General features: G+C 40.6%; 1 protein-coding gene across 2 annotated transcripts in view; it reads left to right on the top strand.

Annotated features, from left to right (window-relative positions):
• The window catches only part of PLCB1 (phospholipase C beta 1), a 784,598-nt gene that overhangs the window by 594,309 nt on the left and 171,102 nt on the right, over nt 1–19,187 (top strand). For both annotated transcript variants that reach the window (XM_023217869.2, XM_023217868.2), the window contains exons 12-14: nt 6,961–7,043; nt 14,712–14,796; nt 16,139–16,316. In XM_023217869.2, coding sequence (XP_023073637.1) covers nt 6,961–7,043; nt 14,712–14,796; nt 16,139–16,316 — 346 coding nt within the window. The remainder of the gene's footprint in view (nt 1–6,960; nt 7,044–14,711; nt 14,797–16,138; nt 16,317–19,187) is intronic.

Genomic DNA, 19,187 nt, shown 5'->3' with positions numbered 1-19,187 from the left:
CAAGTAGATCAAATATAGCATAACCTCCATTTTTAGTCTTTCTTGCCTCTGCTCATCAGATAAGTGAATTTGTCTTTCTCCATCCTACACATAATATGTTGGTAGAGGCAGGGAAAACATTCCTCCAACATTTGCCAGTTTTAGCTGCCCTGAACATTTCGGCCAGATATTCACAGTATAATGAGACTATATTCTGTAGCTACACTGCATAGCACAGCAGCAAAATACACTGATTGCAGAGTTCATTTTTATGTGACCCAGTGTATCTGCTTTCAGTGTGTGTGACCTGGAAAGCTTCTGTGTAATAGATCCCAAAAGCAAGAGATCCTATTGGCATTTTCTCCCTATTGACTGTATGGGTCAAAATAAAAACTTATGCTCTGGGAAAGGAGACATTCAGCCTCTTTATGAAGGGCTTTTTGTTTTGTAGTCTGGCTTTATTATTTGTCCCATGTATCTGTTTCTATGCCTCATCACATTAGTCTTCCTGGTGGCCTAGACATAGCAATTCACCACTTGGTTTTCATTCTGTCTTCTCCCACCCAATATCCTTTCTCCTTACGCTTGACACCACCCACCCACCTCTTTCCCTGGGTGGTTTTTCTCCCTTTAGGCAGCTTCCTTTTAACCAGCAATTATACAAGATGGAAAACTGGATAATGTAATAAAATATATGAGGAAAATGTATTAAATTTGAGTAGGTTAAATTGAGCATTTCTGAAAATAAAGTGTCATTCATTCCCTGAGAGAAACAATAATTTAGGATGCAATTTCACTGCTACCTAAATGCACATGTAAAATGGATATCCAAATACACCTACTGTTGTCTGTCAAGGATAAAGGATTTCAAGGGCAGTTTGTCTCACTGGAGTTTAGTAATTGAACCATACAGTTTACAGATTATTGAATCTAGTGCTACAAGTCTCTGAAAAACAGTTTTGGCTTGATAAGGAACAACGGAGCATTACTATACTTTCACATCCAATGTCCACCAATTATGGCAAGCATGAAAGAGTGAAACTTAAAAGCGATAACTGGTTTTCTCATTCTGACTGATCACGCACACCATACAAAATATTTCAAAGGCACAAAAGCATGAAAGTTCTCCAGTGGAACTTCTAAAGTTTTCAGTGGCTCTCAACTAAAACTTATTAGATGAAATTTAGTAATTCTTTTTTTTTTTTTTTTTGGTTTAATAATTGCAAAAGATTTCCTGAGCTGCTAGCTAAAGTTATGGTAGAGATGGGGAGAGGTGGACAGAGAGAGGAGGGAGAAGGATGGGTGAGAAAGAGAGAAAGGTGAACACAGAAGGCAAGGATGCTCTCTGGAGCTGACTGCCGGGGCTCCAGTACCAGCTCTTCCATTCAGTTGCTGCAAGACCTTAGAGAAGCTTCCTTCCCAGTGCAAGTTTCCTTTGTTATCAGCAAAATGGAGATGATAATAGTGTTTACCTCCTGGGTGATTATAAGTAAGCATTCAGTAACTGTACTTAATATACAAATATTGCTTAAACTATGCATGGCATGCAGTGACTACTCTATAAATGTTAGCTTCTGATGTTATCATTGAAATGCATAAAAGTCAAATGTTAGCTTTCTTTTTGTAAATATAATGGTTGCGTATTACATGGGCATGGACTTATTAAGCCAGAGTGAAGGTGGGGGGGTTGAATTAAGTCATCTGTAAGGCTGCCATCCTCTACGTGGGCATCCTCTACGCTCAACCCATGGCATCCACCTCACTTCCAGGAAGGTACCAGAAGCCCAAATTGTAGTAAACTAAACACAGCCCAGGCCTTGGTTAGGGGCCCAGTAGGAGCAGAGAAGGGAACATTAGATGAGCTTGGATGCTCCACTGCAAACATGAGTCCTAAGTCAAGCACACAAGATCAGAAGTACACAATGTCAGAGGCAGGACAAAGGGAAAAGCAGGGGAAGCAAGACAGGAAAGTCTAGGAACCCCAGTGGCCCAGTTGTAGTTCAGACCACACTAGCATCCCCACTGTGGGAAGAGAGAACGAAACCCAGGGAGCTACGAAGATGGGGAGCATGGACTCCCTACAAGTCTAAAAGCAGGCCCAGAGAAGCACTCACATTTTATCGGCCTAAGATAAAGATATGAGAGAGATTTGACCTGAAGCTAAATACCCACTTCCTAAATTAGAGGAGGGGAGGAGGGGCTTACCCACCTTCAGATTTGACTCTCCTTGGCCTAAATACCAATGAGGCGAGCCCACAATCCACTTTCATTATTAAAGGCAGCTGGAGAAGTTCTCAAGTAGACAATGAAGAGAGCCATCATCAGAAAAGTTAGCAAAGCTGGCCAGCGCAGTGGCTCATGCCTGTAATCCCAGCACTTTGGGAGGCTGAAGCAGGCAGATCACTTGAGGTCAGAAGTTCAAAACCAGCCTGGCCAACATGGCGAAACCCCATCTCTACTAAAAATGCAAAAAATTAGCTGAGTGTGGTGATATGTGCCTGTAGTCCCAGCTGCTTGGGAGCTGAGGCACAAGAATTGCCTGAACCAAGGAGGCAGAGGTTACAGTGAACCGAGATCATGCTACGGCACTCCAGCCTGGGCAACAGAGCAAGACTTCATTTCAAAAAAAAAAAAAAAAAAAAGGTAGCAAAGACTAACTACACTTTTGTTTACATGTATATTTGAAGGACTTTAAAAAAAATCACAGCTCAATGTTTATTGGAAATTTCAGCCATGAAGTTGTTAAAAAATTAATCTGGCTACTGAGTATGAATCAACATTCAACCTTCTATAATACAAAATTACATTTACTTTGGTTACAATCAAGTTTTAAGCTTTGCTTAAGCCAATGATCAGACTAGTCCAAAGGTCAACAAATTATCTTCTGCAGGCCACATTTATCCTGCCATCTGCTTTTGTGAATTAAGCTTTGTTGGAACACAGTCACATCCAATTGTTTGCATATTATCTGTGGCTGCTTTGGGGCTATGCATTAGTCTGGACTGGCTCTCTTTCTAGAGAGACAGAGTTATTAAAAGGAACCGGCTCATGTGGTTATGGAGGTTGAGAAATTCCAAGATCTTCAGTTGACAAACTGGAGACCCAGCTGACCTAATGGTACAATAGCAGTCCCGATCCAAAGGCGTAAGAATAAGGAGAGCCAATGGTGTAAGCTGCAGTACAAGTCCAAGTCTCAAGGTAGGAGAAGACCGATGTCCCAGCTCAAAAACAGTCAAGCAGAAACAGCAAATTCTCCTTTACTCTGTCTTTTTTTTTCCGATTCCGGCTTCCAGTGGATTGAATGAGGCCCATCCACATTAGGGAGGGCAGGCTGCTTAACTTGGTCTACCAATGTAAATATTAATCTTTTCCAGAAACCCCTCACAGAGACACCCAGAAGAATGTTTAACCAAATATCTGGGCACCCCATGACCCAGTCAAGTTGACCCATAAAATTAATCATCAGAAGCTTCAAAGGCAGAGTTGAATAGTTGCCGTAGAAATAGAAACTCTGTGTCCAGCAAAGCCTAAAACACTACCTGGTCCTTTATGAAAAAATGTGTGCTGATCTCTGAGCTAGTCAATAGAAGAATAAATGGGAACACAACTAGATAAATTATGTTTCTCTTCTGTCACATATCAGGAGTTCATTCATTCATTTCAAAGTATTTTGTGAGCATCTAGAATGTGCCTTAGCAGAACAGTGAACAAAACAAGTTCTTACCTCAAGAAGTTTACACTGTCTAGTGAGGAAAGCTAGATCAAAATAAACACAAAGATACAGCGCATAGAAACATGCCCTTTAAAACAATCTAAACCAGTGGACAAGGAAAAGAGAGAGCTGAGTTATGCCGTCTGGATGGTGGAGGCAGGCCTTTGGTGAGGTGATGTTTAGGCACAGATGCTGTACTTACTCCCAAATCAATGCAATAAATCATGCTTTCATGTGAGTATTTTTGACTAAAGGAACACAGTGCAAAGATGGTGAGATGAAAGCATGCCTGATATATTCAAGGAAAAGCAACAAGATCAATGGACTGTATCCAGGTGACAGACAGGGAGAGGAAAAGGAGATGAATTTAAAGAAATGGCAGGTGCCAGATCAAGTTAGGCTCTGTAGATTATGATAATGAATTTGGATTTCATTCCATGTGAAATGGGAGGTCATTGGAAAGTTTATTAAAAGGAGCGAAACTGTCTGCTCATGTTTAGGAGCAATGACTCTGGCTATGGTGTGGAATACAGCGGCAAGCACTAGAAGCCAGGAAAGCAGTAAAAAGACTGTGTCAGTCAGCTTCTTCTAGGTTTTTCTGCAATAAGAAGAAACCCCAGGATCACAGTGATTTCCAGCCACAAAGGTTTACTTCTCACTCAGGTTAGATGTCAGCTGTGGCTCTGATTGCTATTGTTTGGAATTCATATTGAAAGAACAACCCCCATCTATGATATCACTGGACTCATGGGAGAAGAGAAAGAGAAATGGCTGGACAACAACATGATGGATCTTCAAGACTCTACTCAGCAGCAGCACATGTCATTTTCACACACAGGCCCTTGGCCAAAATAAAACACACGGCCAAGCCTATGGTCAACAGAGTGTGTAGATAGAATCCTCCCAAAGGAAAGGGGAAGCAAATAAGTGGCGATGATGATAAAATCTAACACAGCAGTGACTGCAGTGGTTTTTGTGTCAGGGTGATAGCAGTGGAGGTGCTGACACTTGACTGTACTCGGGATCTATTTTGGACAAGATTGCTGAGGAATTGAAAGATGTGAGAGAAGGAGAGGAGGCGAGAATGGCTCTACTGTATTTATCCTTTACCTGATACACTAGTGCCAAATTTATGAAATAAACAAAATCCAACCCTTTTTTTTTTTTTTTTTTTTTTTACCACACTTAGTATCCACATCCTTGATGACCTCTATTCTCAGTTCTTTTGAGGGCTTTGCTCTTAGTTGGCTGAGATTATTAGCTGCATGGAAGTTACTGCAATGGTTGGGTATTAATAAGCTCTAGAGTCAGACAAATCTTCCTGGGGTTTAATCCCTTCCTGGGATTCTCTTCTCTATGACTTTAGGTAAGTCAGTTAATATCTCTGCACCTTAGTTGAACTGAGAATATGTAACCATGATGAGCTAAGTCCTTTGCCTTCTCTTGCTGCGTCTTCACAACAGATTTGTGAAGTGAGGTTTATTGCCCCCACTTTATAGGTCAGCAAACCAATACACAGAGGCATTAAGTGATTTTCCCAAGGTCACACAGCTTGTAAATCTCAGAGGCAAGGATTCAGAAGTCTGTTTGAATCCAAAGCCTGTGCTCAAATAAATCAAATATAGCATTTAAAATCTGGATGTTGCTTACCTTTTATAGTGCTTGCTTTTTTTTTTGACAGACTCAACTATCATAAAAGTTAAACTGATTATGTATGAAAAATAATCTGTGAGTTCATTTCTAAGAAACAGTAAAAGTGATTCTTCTCGCTCCATGCGGGCAAATCCTTCTTAGAGGATATATGCAAATGTAGTACAGAATTAGAAAGCCTTATTTATACTCTAGGGCCAGGGAAATAGCTTTCAGGAGTGGATATAAAGAACGCTATACATTGAATGGGGAAGGTAGAGACGATAGCAGAAAAGGCTCAGGCATAAGGAATAGGAGTGGAAATCCCTACTTAAAAGGAGAATATGAAAAAAATAAATATAACTAAAAACAAGTGTATGGGAATATGAAACCTCACTACTACTGAAAGTGATATAATTAAATAATAAATGAGACTGCACTTTACTACCATTTAAGTAAGAAAAACATTTTTAAGAATAATGCCCCAAACTGGTGAATATGCATTGAAATCTGGTCCTGCATGCCTTATTCTGGGCAATCTAAAATGAAAAGCAATCTGAAGATACATGAGGGACTGTAAGAGTATTCATATTCTTAAATCAAGAATTCCCCTTCTGAGAATTCATTCCCAGAAAATCATTCAAGATATTAGGGAAAAAATGAAGATGTTCTTTGTAGAATTATTTGAATGACAACTCTGAAAATGTAGCTGTCCGACAGTTGGGGAATGGTTAAATCAATTTTGATACCTTTACTTTCTATAATTTTGTACACATATTGAAACTTGTGGCATATACATTTTTTTAAATGCAGATTGAAAATTGAAGTACTGATACATGTTACAACATGGATGAACTTTGAAACCATGCTAAGTGAAAGATAGTCAATACAAACAACCATATATTGTATGGTTACATTTATATGAAATAATTAAAATAGGCAAATCTCTGAAGACATAAAGTAGATGAATGATTGCCTGGGACTAGGTGTGTGGGGTGGGATGCAGGAATGGGGAGTGACTGCTAGTGGGTACATGGTTTCTTTTTGAGGTGATAAAAATGTTCTAACTTATATTGGGATGGCGCTCGTGTGACTCTGAATATACTAAAAACCATTGAACTGTACACTTTTAATGGGCAGATTATATCTCAAAAAAGTTACATCTCAGTAACAATGCTTTTTAAAAATACAAGTCGAGTATATACTGTAATTAAAACTAAACTACATAAATACATGAGAGACAGACTAGAAGTGAATATAATGAAATGCTGACAATGGTTTGGTTCAGAAAGTGGATTTGTGGGTGAAAATTTTTGCCTTTCCTTACTGTCCCACATATTTATAATATGATTAGATTTCTTTCATTATTAAAAAATAGATACAATTAGCAGACAGGAGAATCCTCTCCTTTGCATTTCTCTCTCCCCTCCACCAAAATCCAATCTTCTTATAACTTTGCAGAATCAAGAGTCGGAAATAGCACCGTCCAGCAGCCCTCGAAATCCCTTCTAGCCATTTCAGGCCATTTGATACAATTCTCTGAATGGAAAAGACAACTATATTAATAGATTTAATACCCCTCAAGAATATATAGATGAAAACTTCTGGCATACTGAATATACATGTGTTCTCATTTTTAGGAAGTGATAGAAGCAATAGCGGAGTGTGCATTTAAGACTTCACCATTTCCAATTCTCCTTTCATTTGAGAACCATGTGGATTCGTAAGTATTCAACATATTCAGGAAAGAGTCCTTTTCCCAAATGGGGCATACTGAGTAATTGTTTATCAGATTTAAAATTATGTGACATTATTAATGGTGTTCTTCAGTCATGTTGTATATTAACTGGCATGTTTTCATTTGTAGGTGATGGAATTCACTTAAACTAATCAACATTAAAATTGTCCATTGGACTTGTAGGATCTATTTTCATACCATAGTATGGTTTTTAAATTAAAATCTCTTCTTCTTGCAATGCAATGGAACATGTTTTCCTACACAATACATGTCTCTGTTATAGATTTGGGGTGCTGTGGGCCACTTTTATAACCCTCCTTCGTGAGTTTCTTCTATTGCACACAATTTGAGTCCAACATCACCTTGTGGCAGGTGGAGGGAGAGCTGTGAATTCCATTTTACCAATTTGCACTTACGTAGAACTCAGTTCACCAAACCTCCATATTCCCCCTTTTCACTGGCTTTCCTGTCTGTTAATATTTGTATTTACCAATTTCAAAATAGCCTGCATGTATTGCTGAGCTACACAAAGAAAAGGTTATTTTGACTTCACTGTTTTATATTCATTTTATCACACATTACCAAAGAGAGACACATTTATATCTAATAGATGTATATTAGTTTATCATGTAGTTACTCACTTTAAAGAGCTACAGAATGAAAGATTGTTATCCATATTGAATGAAAGCCCCCTCTTTCATTTCAGGAAACTAAGCCAGAATTTTCAACTAAAAGCCAGCAGCACCTGTCCTAATTTGGATTACAAGTTTCTTTTTACCCACCTTCCTAATGAGAGCCTTTCCCAGGTCACTGAGCCTCTTTGTCCAAATAATTTGCAATACGTGCTTCAATTCTCTAATTCTTAAAGAGTTCACTAAATATTAAAGATGCAGATTGATCATGAGCACATTTCAACTTGAAGAATTTCTAAGTAGTGAAATGTGACAATTTTATAATTATCTGTATTTTTTCAGTTTGCCCTCCAGAAATCCATATTACGTTTACTGGCTTGTGGTTCTGTTTCATTATGCAACAATCATTCAATGAATGATGTAATCCTTTGGCACATAGCTTCTCCAATGCTTCTGAGGGTCAAAGGAAGAGAAAGGAATTTATTCTGTTCCATGCTATTTCTGTTCTTACTCAAAGGGGCACCTCTTTAGAGGCTGTATTTAATACCTAGTTTGCTGTGATGGTTCTGCTTTGCAATTGACTCTGTTAAACAATTTCTCATCTCTGTCCATTCATTTGTAATTGGCGTGTAACAATATGTATTAGTCCATTCTTGTACTGCTATAAAGAAATGCCAGAGACTAGGTAATTTATGAAGAAAAGAGGTTTACTTGGCTCACAGTTCCACAGGCTGTACAGGAAGCCTGGTGACATCTGCTTCTGGGGATGCCTCAGGGAGCTTTTACTCATGGGAAGACAGAGTGGAAGCAGGTGTCTTACATGGCAGGAGGAGGACTAAGAGAGAGTGAGGAGGTGTCACACACTTTTAAACAACCAGATCTCGTGAGAACTCACTATCACAACAACAGTACCGAGGGCAATGGTGTTAAACCAAAAGAAATCACCCCATGATCCAATCACCTCCCACCAGGCCCCACTTCCAACATCGGGGGTTACAATTTGGCATGAGATTCGGGCAGAGATGCAGATTCAAACCAGGCCCCACTTCCAACATCGGGGGTTACAATTTGACATGAGATTTGGGCAGAGATGCAGATTCAAACCCTATCACAATACTTTAGCACTTTTCTTTCAGGCATTGTAGTTTCGACTTGAGGACGCTTTTTTTTTTTTTTTTTTTAAATAAAAAAGGGGCATGGGGCATACTTTTCTTTTTTCCTTTCTTTCTTTCTTTTCTTTTTTTTTTGTTTTTTGTTTTTTGTTTTTTGAGACGGAGTTTCACTCTTGTTGCCTAGGCTAGAGTGCCATGGCGCGATCCTGATTCACTGCAACCTCCGCCTCCTGGGTTCAAGTGATTCTCCGGCCTCAGCCTTCCGAGTAGCTGGGATTACAGGCCTGCGCCACCATGCTTGGCTAATTTTGTATTTTTAGTAGAGACGGGGATTCTCCATGTTGGTTAGGCTGGTCTCGAACTCCCGACCTCAGGTGATCCACCCACCTTGGCCTCCCAAAGTGCTGGGATTGGCATACTTATTTTTTTAAAGAGATGTTTCTGTTTAAATTAGACAAAATGAAAGGCTATGGTTCCATTCTGTATTGTCACACCTGCTACACTGAGCTTCCCCTTGACATAGCCAGAAAAATATCAACTGCCACCACCACCAACCTAATAGCTAACCTTTATTAAACATTTTTTTGTGGCAAGGAGTTTTTGAAATATTTTACAAGCCTCAGCTCATGTAAGCCTCACCACAAACCCAGGTGCTTCTAAGAGTAAATATTATGATTATCACCATTTTACAGATGATGAAACTGAGTCCTAAAGAGGATGAACAACTTGCTCAAGGCCATGTAACTAAAACATGACAGAGATGGGATTCCAATCCAATTAGTGTGACTTCAAAACGCACACTTTTAACCAACATACCTCCTACGCCTAAACAGAAGCATCACGAGCCTTCAAAACATCAAATTCAGACAATGAGAGCATCCACCAGGCAATGGCCAGCAATTGTTCACCTCTGTAGCTTGTAATGCTTAAGCACAAGATGGTTTTTGCAGTTCTTCACACCAGTCATTTAGAGATCCAGAACTGGACATGAAAACTAATTTCTGCATCATGCACAAAACCAAAGAGACTAGTGCCGTTGTACTGCCCTTACTGGCTTAAAAATGATAAATTTAGCTATTAAAAGTTCACTAATAATTTATATATGACAAAAGAAAACAGGAAAACAGCCTTTCCAGGATGCCATGATTGTGTCCCAAGCCACTGAGATAATGTAATGGCAGTGAAATACTAAAAGATAAAATTCTATTGTGGAGGAAGTGGGTGGGAGTTGCTTGCTTCATATTTCCCTTGTCCTTCAGATATCAAAACTGCTCAGCCACCATTCTTTCCTGGGAGGCTAGCACACACCCAAAGAAAACCGATAAGCTTTCCCTTCGCTGGTAAAACCCCATGCTTGACTTGTGAGTCACCTCATCTAGTTCCTGAACCCATAGCAGGCAGTAGCAGCACTCTTTCCCACTAAACCTAGAAGTAACCTCAGGATCCTCCTCAGCACAGTGACCTCGAAATAGACCAGCAAGACATCTGACACCTATCTGCCATCTCTGATGAACTATTTTATTACCCTGTGTGCTGCATATATGGAATTTCAGATTTAGAACTCTGGTCCCAGCTCACTTGGGCCACACGTCCAAAACAAATTTACACTAGAAAAAAAGGAGAAAAGGACTGGGCACGGTGGCTTACTCCTGTAATCCCAGCACTTTGGGAGGCCGAGATGGGCGGATCACGAGGTCAGGAGATCGAGACCATCCTGGCCAAAACGGTGAAACCCTGTCTCTACTACAAATACAAAGTGGGTGTGGTGGCAGGTGCCTGCTGTAGTCCCAGTTACTCAGGAGGCTGAGGCAGGAGAATCACTTGAACCTGGGAGGCAGAGGCTGCAGTGAGCCAAGATCACGCCACTGCACTCCAGCCTGGGTAACAGAGTGAGACTTTGTCTCAAAAAATAATAATAATAATTTATTAAAAAAGAAAGAAAAAACGAGAAAAGCCACTGAGATTTCTGGTTTTCTCTCCCAATATCTGAAGTCACCTATCCATGGACAATAAAAGGGAATCTGCTATTAGCTGCTTTCAATGTATCCTATTGCTACATCGGAATCCCATGAAGTATCTTCAAAATGCAGATTTCTGAGCTACACTCTTACCCTGACTTACAATTTCTAGAAATAAGACTTGAAAATATATTTTTGAAAGCTCTACTTGACTCTGACATCCTACTTGTGAACCAGCACTTTTATAAAAAGAATTCTACACCAAATGCAAGTAAAGTAAGCTTTACCCATGTTCAGCCACAGAAAACTGTGAAATTTTGAACAAGGTTCTTAATTTCCATGGATTGCAGATTCCTCCTTTGTAGGGAAAGGAGTTGGTTTAATTCAGATTGGAGGATTTACCCCCAAGAAATCAAGTGAGTTCCTCAGTCAGGAAAACTGACCTCTGCCCCAGACCTCTGCCCTGACCTCTGTCCCAGCATATAATAAAATACTGGGAGTATTTTATTATGCTCAGAAATGTCTGCTATGACCTAAAGTTCAAAATGCATTTGTGATTTTTTTTTTCCTCTCACTTCATCTCCATGATAGCTGATACTGATGCTCTAAACACGTCAGGATTTTGTTTTTTTGCTAATTGCAATTTTAATGCCTTTTATTTCTGCAGTTCTGACCTACAATTAAAGTCGGTTTGTTTTCCTCTGACTTTTTCAAATCAGTATTTGCTCTCTGCTCTGATTTAGTTCCATCATCAGGTGGTGTGCATGTTTATTGAGAACATGGATAGCCTGATTACCAAATAGCTCATTTTAGTTTTTGCTTGGACACCTATCTCTTGTTCTGTCCATCTCAGTTTATTCTGAGGCAGGTTTTGTTTTTGATTTTGTTCTCATTTGTCTGTTTGGTTTGAGGGTCTCGCTCTGTCACTGAGGCAGGAGTGCAGTGGTGCAATCTTGGCTCACTGCAACCTCTGCCTCCTAGGTTCAAGCGATTCTCCTGCCTCCTGAGTAGCTGGGATTACAGGCATGCACCACCACAACTGGAACACTTCTGCATTTTTAGTAAACACAGGGTTTTACCATGTTGTCCAGGCTGATCTTGGACTCCTGACCTCAGGTGATCTGCCCACCTCGGCCTCCCAAAGGGCTAGGATTACAGACGTGAGTCACCACGCCCAGCCCTCAGGCAGGTTCTAAACATCTACATTAGACATAGATTCTTGTTCTCAAAAGTGTGGTCCTCAGACCAGCAGCATCTGCATCACTGGTGAGCAAGTTAGAGCTGCAGCCGAGTCCTGGGCCCCACCCTGGACTCTGTGTTGGACTCTTCATTTTAATAAGAACCCAGGTGACGTGAATGAAATAGAAGAGCTAAGCTGTAACCACCATGGTTTATTAACCACCTGCATCAGAATTATCTGCAGGCTGGCTTAAAATGCACGTCCCAGGGCTTTTGTCCCAGCTACGTGAATCAGGGGACTGTGGACTTGATCCTGTCACCTGCGCATTAACAGCTCAGGTGATTCCTTAGTGGAACTGAGTGATAATCATGGCTCCAGTAAAATCTTTATCTGGGCCTGATTTGGGGACTTCCTGACAGAGGACACCTGTTTGGGGATATTTGGGACATCTCCCTGAAATTCCTCTCCTGGAGAGAATATGGTTCCCTGGAAAATCCTGAGAGCAGGGCTTTCAGGTAAAATGCTCTGCTTTCACTCCAGGTGTTTGATCTAAGATAATTCGGGGCTCCCAATTTCCAACATTCAGGAAAAATGTCATCAACTTCAGTACATGTTGACTTATTTTAATCAATCACAGTGGTTTTCAAACTTGAACACACACCAGAATCAAGAGGGCTTGTTAAGATGCAGACTCCAGTGTCCCAGAGTCTCTGATTCAGAATCTGCACTTCTAACAAGCTCCTGGTGATGATGATGCTGATGGTTCAGGGACCATACTTGAAGAAGTAATGCTCCATGATATTGAGCAGCATCTTTCTGTAAAAGGGAAATGGAGGGTTTGGCCATTTCTTTTGTGCACTCTGGAACATGTCGTCCCAGCACAAATGCATTTCTTAGCAGCAGCAGCCACAGTGCAGGCTGACCTGGTTGAACCCCTGTGCAAGTTATCTCTGGAGGAAGAAGACCTGAAACCAAGGATGCCCGGGGCTGGCCCTACCTATTCAGCCACTTCTCTGCCTGCTCCCAAAGGTCTCATAGACAGTTTCTAATGACTTGTCCTTCTGCAACAACCTCCAATGCTTTTCAGGATCAATTCTCTGATTAGTAGTTTTTCTTCTCTCCCTAATACTGCTGGGGAATGTGGTAGTGTATTCTGATGGCTGCATAAGCCATTTAGTAAGCTCCCATACAGACCAAGAGAGGCCTGGTGAGAAGGGGCAAGGTTGCTGTGGAGGACTTTGCAAGTCCTTTGACTCTCTCCTTAGCCTCTCCCTGCAGTTCCAAGGAAGCAGTGACTTGGGGATTCATATTCAAATGCCAGAGAACTCACTTTCCCCCCAGAGCACATGCTTTGTTTTTAAAAAGAAAAAAAGGAATACAAAATAGTGACTTTTCCTGTGGACTGTTGCAATATGATTTGAACCCTCAATACCACCCCCCTAACCCCAGGGGGAAAAAAAAAAGAACAGCTCATGATCCGGGCTTAAACATTCATGGAAAAGGGAATGAAAATAAGAATTAGATTTTATGATCGATTTGAATTTTCATCAAGAAGGCTTTTCATCGCTGTTACTTATTCTTAGTACAGTCACAATTCTGCTAAAATGTATTATCATTGCAGCATGTAGAGATAACTATTGGAAATCAAGTTCGACAGACTGTAGATCAAATTCAAAATCCATAAAACCTAAAGGAATTGAATACCTTTATAATGATATTTAACATTCCACGAAGTGAGGAACAAAATTATTGCTTTTTGAAAGGTCAGGGGAAGCAGTAGCATTGAAAGAATATGAATGTTCCCCTATATCAGCTGTGTTTACAAGTTACTGGGCATAGGATTTGTCTAGTCTAGCTGGCGGACGCCGCCTTGTAACAGTGGAATCATCTTACATTTTCCCTGCTCTTTTAATGTTTCAAAGGCGTTTGCATCCATTACTTCATTTCATCTTCTCAGCATCCTCTGTCCCTTTCCAAGAACAGTTATTATTCTCCTCATTATGTAGACCCAGAGTGGTTCAGACTTTGGAGCTCAGCTCAGCAAACCCTGCAGTGCCAGCCTTTTTCCATTATACCAGGTCCCTACTGGCAACATATTCAGAATGCTACCACCTTTGCTTTTCTATGATGTACATAAGAGTTGCACACAACTTTCCCCGAGGTGCCTGCTACTTTTATCTTTCCTCCAGGACCCCCTCCCCAAGTGACACACTGTTTGTTTGCCTGTCTGCCCTTATCTACATTTTGAGATTCTCTCCCTCTCTTTTTCTCTCTCCATTGTCTCTCTTTCCCTACTCAGCTCCCTCCCTGCCATCCTTCCTTATCTATCCTCTTTCATCTCCTCATAAACACTCTTTTGCAGCAGTGGTTTACAAATTTCACTTGAGAATTTACAGGGAAATATGAAAGGGTTCTTTCTCCAAGTGTCTTGCAATTGACTTGGAATCAGTGAGTTAAACAAAAGGGACTGAGCCTCTAACTCTGGGAATTTCAAGGCTCCAGTGACAGCAAATGACCTGCTGTCCCCTCCACCTGTGTCTATAAGGGTCTCCCCTGGGAACCACCTCACACGTCAATGCTTTCACTGTCCACTTGTGTATGTTATTCAAATTCACGTAAGTTAGGATAAATATCTAGGATGATAAAAACCAATCCTGACGGGTGGGATTAGAGAATCACTTCTTTCTGTAGTTAATAACAAAAAGCAATCCTGTTCAGGCTCTTTGGATAAGCCTTCCTGCTTTCCTTTTTCTGTTCTTGTTCTCCCTTAGCCCAAAGCAGCAAGCCAAGATGGCGGAGTACTGCCGACTGATCTTTGGGGATGCCCTTCTCATGGAGCCCCTGGAAAAATATCCAGTAAGCAGTTTTGATGTTTGTCTTTGAAGGAATGTGTGCATTATTGGTGAACAAGGTTGAGGGAAAACTTACTTCCTTTTCATGTTTGTGCTTCTTGGTAAGATTAATGCAGTTGATGATGAAATCTTTGACAAGGAGGATACCAGCAATGGGCCCCACAAAGGGTACAGGAAGTGCCTCTGCTCTCTTCCTCTTCCCACACTCTTCTCTCTCACTGGCTGCCTGATGAAACTCAATCAAGAGTGCAGATTTCCCAACAATTACAATCAGCCCATAGAGACAGTCCAAGAGGACAGGCCTCTGCTCACTCCCAAGGAACCTCATCACACCCCTTTGAGATGAGTGGGTTGGCAAAACAGGACACTGCAGGTGGCACAATGTCTTCTTGGCCTGTCCCTGCTGGCTGCTTTCTATTTCCTTGCATGCACCTTTCGGTGTGGCACAACTCAGGTCGCCCATTGCCATGATGATATCTCTGCTTTAGGAAGGAAAGCAGCAGAAATATCCTAAAGTAACATTTTCCTTCCTGCACCCTTTTGCCCGATCTCCATGCATTTTTAAGCGAGTTTATACCAGTCCCTACACTCATTGCAAGCCAAGAATAGAGGACCAACTTAGGCATTCTATAGATTTTCTCAGAGTAACCTACCTTGTGGCTTGCACACATGCTTTCTGATATAATATCTAATGACCCTCTCATGGGAAATTGATTTTCCCATTAGATGTACAAACTTGAAACAGTAAAAATAAAGCTTGCAAATATGGTACCTTGAACCTTAGGGCTGGGAGGAAATCTGAAGCCACCTCGTCCTCTTCTGCTGATGCCAGGGACATGTGCAGCTAAACTACCTAGTATCAGGATAGGGATTTTGCCGATTTTAAGGGGCATCTGAAAAAATGATTTCATTGGCTTACCTGGAAGCTTCTGCCCGTCTTTACCAACTCCTCCTGGCAGATGCCTGGCTTCCCTCCTTCGAAAATTCAGGCCAGGGCCTTCTTACCTGTCCTAAATCAAGATGATTGGGTTTCTATGGTCCATTGGAAAATTCATAAATGTTCAGATTTAGTACATCAAATCTACCAGTATATTTCTATGGTCTTATTCATGTAGAATATGTTGCCAAAAAAAAGTATAGTAATGAAAATATATCTTTGATGTAACAAAAAAAAAAAAAAAAAACATTAGCCCCCGTGCAGGATACACTAAGAGTTTAATGAGCAGTGTTGAAGGTGGGGAAGAACAGTCTAGACATTCAGTATACAAAGCTGAACAGGGGATCTGGGGAGGGGATCTGAAAGAAGGAGCAGTAGTTTTAAAGAGTATGCCTTTCATTTCTACTAGCTGGAATCTGGAGTTCCTCTTCCAAGCCCTATGGATTTAATGTATAAAATTTTGGTGAAAAATAAGAAGAAATCACACAAGTCATCCGAAGGAAGTGGCAAAAAGAAGCTCTCAGAACAAGCCTCCAACACCTGCAGCGACTCCTCCAGCATGTTTGAGCCTTCATCCCCAGGAGCCGGTGAGGGGCTGGTGGGCTCTCCCCATCATGTTCTGTGTTGGTTTAAGAATTGCTGCTCTGGGCTGTGCGCGGTGGCTCATGCCTATAATTCCAGTACTTTGGGAGGCTGAGGCAGGTAGATCACAAGGTCAGGAATTCGAGACCATCCTGGCCAACATGGTGAAACCCCGTCTCTTTGGTGGCCAACATGGTGAAACCCCATTTCTTTGGTGGCCAACATGGTGAAACCCTGTCTCTTTGCAAAAATACAAAAAGTAGCTGGGCGTAGTGGCATGTGCCTATAGTCCCAGCTACTCAGGAGGCTGAAGCAGGAGAATCACTTGAACCTGGGAGGCAGATGTTGCAGTAAGACAAGATCTAGCCACTGCGCTCCAGCCTGGTGACAGAGCGAGACTCCATCTCAAAAAAAAAAAAAAAAGAATTAAAAAGAATTTGCTGCTCTGAAATTAGCTTTGAAGGACTTTGAACATTCCTATTTCTGCAGAGTTTTAAACTACTGGTTTTCTCTCGCTGCTACCAACTTAGTGGGTTAAACCAACACAAATGCATTATCCTCTAGTCCTGTAAGTCAGGAAGCCCCCTGGGTTTCACTGGGCTACACTCCAGGTGTCAGCGGGGCTGTGTTTCTTCCTGGAGGCTCTAAGGGAGAAGCTGTTTCCTTGCTTTTTCCAGCTTCTAGAGGCCACCCACATTCGTTGGCTTGGGGCTCCTTCCTCCAGCTTCAAAGCCAGCAAGGCTGCATTTCACTAACCTTTCTTTTGTGGTCACATCTCCCTCTGACCACAGGCAGGAAATGTCCTCTGCTGGCAAGAACTCAAGTCCATCCAGATAATCCAGAATAATTGCACCCATGTCAAGGTCTTTAACTTCATCTCACCTGCAATGTCCTTTTTGTCATGCAAGCTAACATATGCATGGAGCAGAGACGTCCCTAGGAGGTCATTATTCTGGCTACCATGTAAGCCAAATAGTCTTCAGAGTGACCATGTGACTTTAAGCTTCATAATGGGAAATAGTAACTATAGAACTGAGCACTGGATGCATTGTCATTGACGATATGCTGAAGAGTTCTGGGCATTTCAATTTTTTCATGTTTTAAAGAGCTCTTTAAAATCTGTGACATGGCAAAATTGCTTAAATTATCTTTCGAAGCTCCTGGAGGATGCCTAATATCATTTCTTTCCCTTTTAAATTAAGGTCGAAATAGATTTCTGTGGTTGATGAGAAAAGAATTCAGTGGTCACTCATTTCCTTTGGATTATTTGTCATTTAGTCTAATTTATCTTCCAAGTTCAGTCAGAAGCTTGGCAATCTGAAGACTGCATTACAGACATCTCCTGATTGCAGAGTGATTAAGTGGAAGAAACTTTAAGCTTGACTCTAGGAAGTTTTTCAGTTATAAGTTAAACATAGGAACAATCACTTTGGAAAACCACTTAGCAGTGTCTGTAAAAGCTGAATATATGCAGTCCCTGTACCTCAGGAGTTCCATTCCTAGGTATATACTTGACAAAGATGTATATTTAGGTTTACTAAGAGACACGTACAAGAATTGCTTAAAGCAGCAGAATAGCCAAATACCGGGAACCAAATACCCATCAACAGATAAATGAATTATGGTATATTCACACAAAGGAAGAATATGCAGCAATGAGAATGATCTATAGCTAAATGAAAACTATGGATGAATCACTATAAATAAACATAAGCTGAGCAAAGGAAGTCAGGTACAAAAAAACTACATACTGTATAATTTAACCTGTATAACATACAAAAAACAGGCAAAACTAATTTATGCTATTAGAAGTCAGGATAATGGGTTCCCTTGGGGGAAAAGCAACCAGAAGAGAGCCCAAGAGCCTTCTAGAGATTGGTTATGTTTTGTTTCTTGATCTGGATATCACTTACTGAGACACGTTTATTTGGGAAAATTCTTTGCACTGTGGACTTACAATATGTGTACTTTTCTGTATGCCTATTATGCATCAGTTATAAGATTTTAAAATAATTAAAATATAAACTCTAGGACAATCAGGGTTAAAAAAAAATAAAAAGTAGCCTGAGACTCTGATTTATCTTTTCTTCTATTTTTCTGTCTCAGTTGCCTGTTTCTTTGTTTAGATTAAAATCTTTATCAACAGACATTATATAATTCTTTGAAAGGGTTTGTCCTGCAGCTTTTGAATGTGGACTTTCATCATTATTGTGCAGGTCTTTCAAAATTTTTTCAAAAATAATTTTTGTTCTCAGTAAAAATGTTCTCTTTGAAGTTTGGAAGTGAATATCATTAACAGGCCTATCATTCACACCTATTTCCTAACACAACTCTATCCCTTGAATGCTAGCAAGCAAACCTTGTCATCTTTTGCATGTGGGTGCTTGTGTTTTTTACCATCTGCCTTTCCCACTATCAGTTCTCTTCCTCTTATTAACAGGATGCATAACATAAATGACGATTTTTATAGGCAGTGAACATTATTGCTTAATACAGAGAAAGGGCAACCATCTGTTAGTTATTCAGTAGATTTCCTAAGCTAGCCCTGTCGTCTCTTATGCAATCAATGGAAACTTTTGGACATTTTAATACGTAGGTAGGCCCCTGAATAAAGAGCACTGCTAATTTACCATTTGGTTTGTAGATATTCACAGTATTGGGAACTCAGTAACTTGAAAAACGTGAAAGGTATTGTATTTCAAAGCTAGTTGACTTATCATGGCCCCTGTAGGCCAGATGCCTCCTGCAGGATTCAGCCCTTTGCTAGTAGACTTGTCCTAACGAAGTAGGGTGAAGTAAGGTATCTTTTATAGTTCAACAAGATTCCCCGAACATCCCTCCAAAGATTTACAAGAGAAATATCAGATTTCTGCTTT

This window comes from Piliocolobus tephrosceles, chromosome 20 (assembly GCF_002776525.5).
Source record: "Piliocolobus tephrosceles isolate RC106 chromosome 20, ASM277652v3, whole genome shotgun sequence".
Lineage (NCBI taxonomy): Eukaryota > Metazoa > Chordata > Mammalia > Primates > Cercopithecidae > Piliocolobus > Piliocolobus tephrosceles.
The sequence above is the reverse complement of the archived record's forward strand: the minus strand, read 5'-3'. Positions and strand labels throughout refer to the sequence as shown.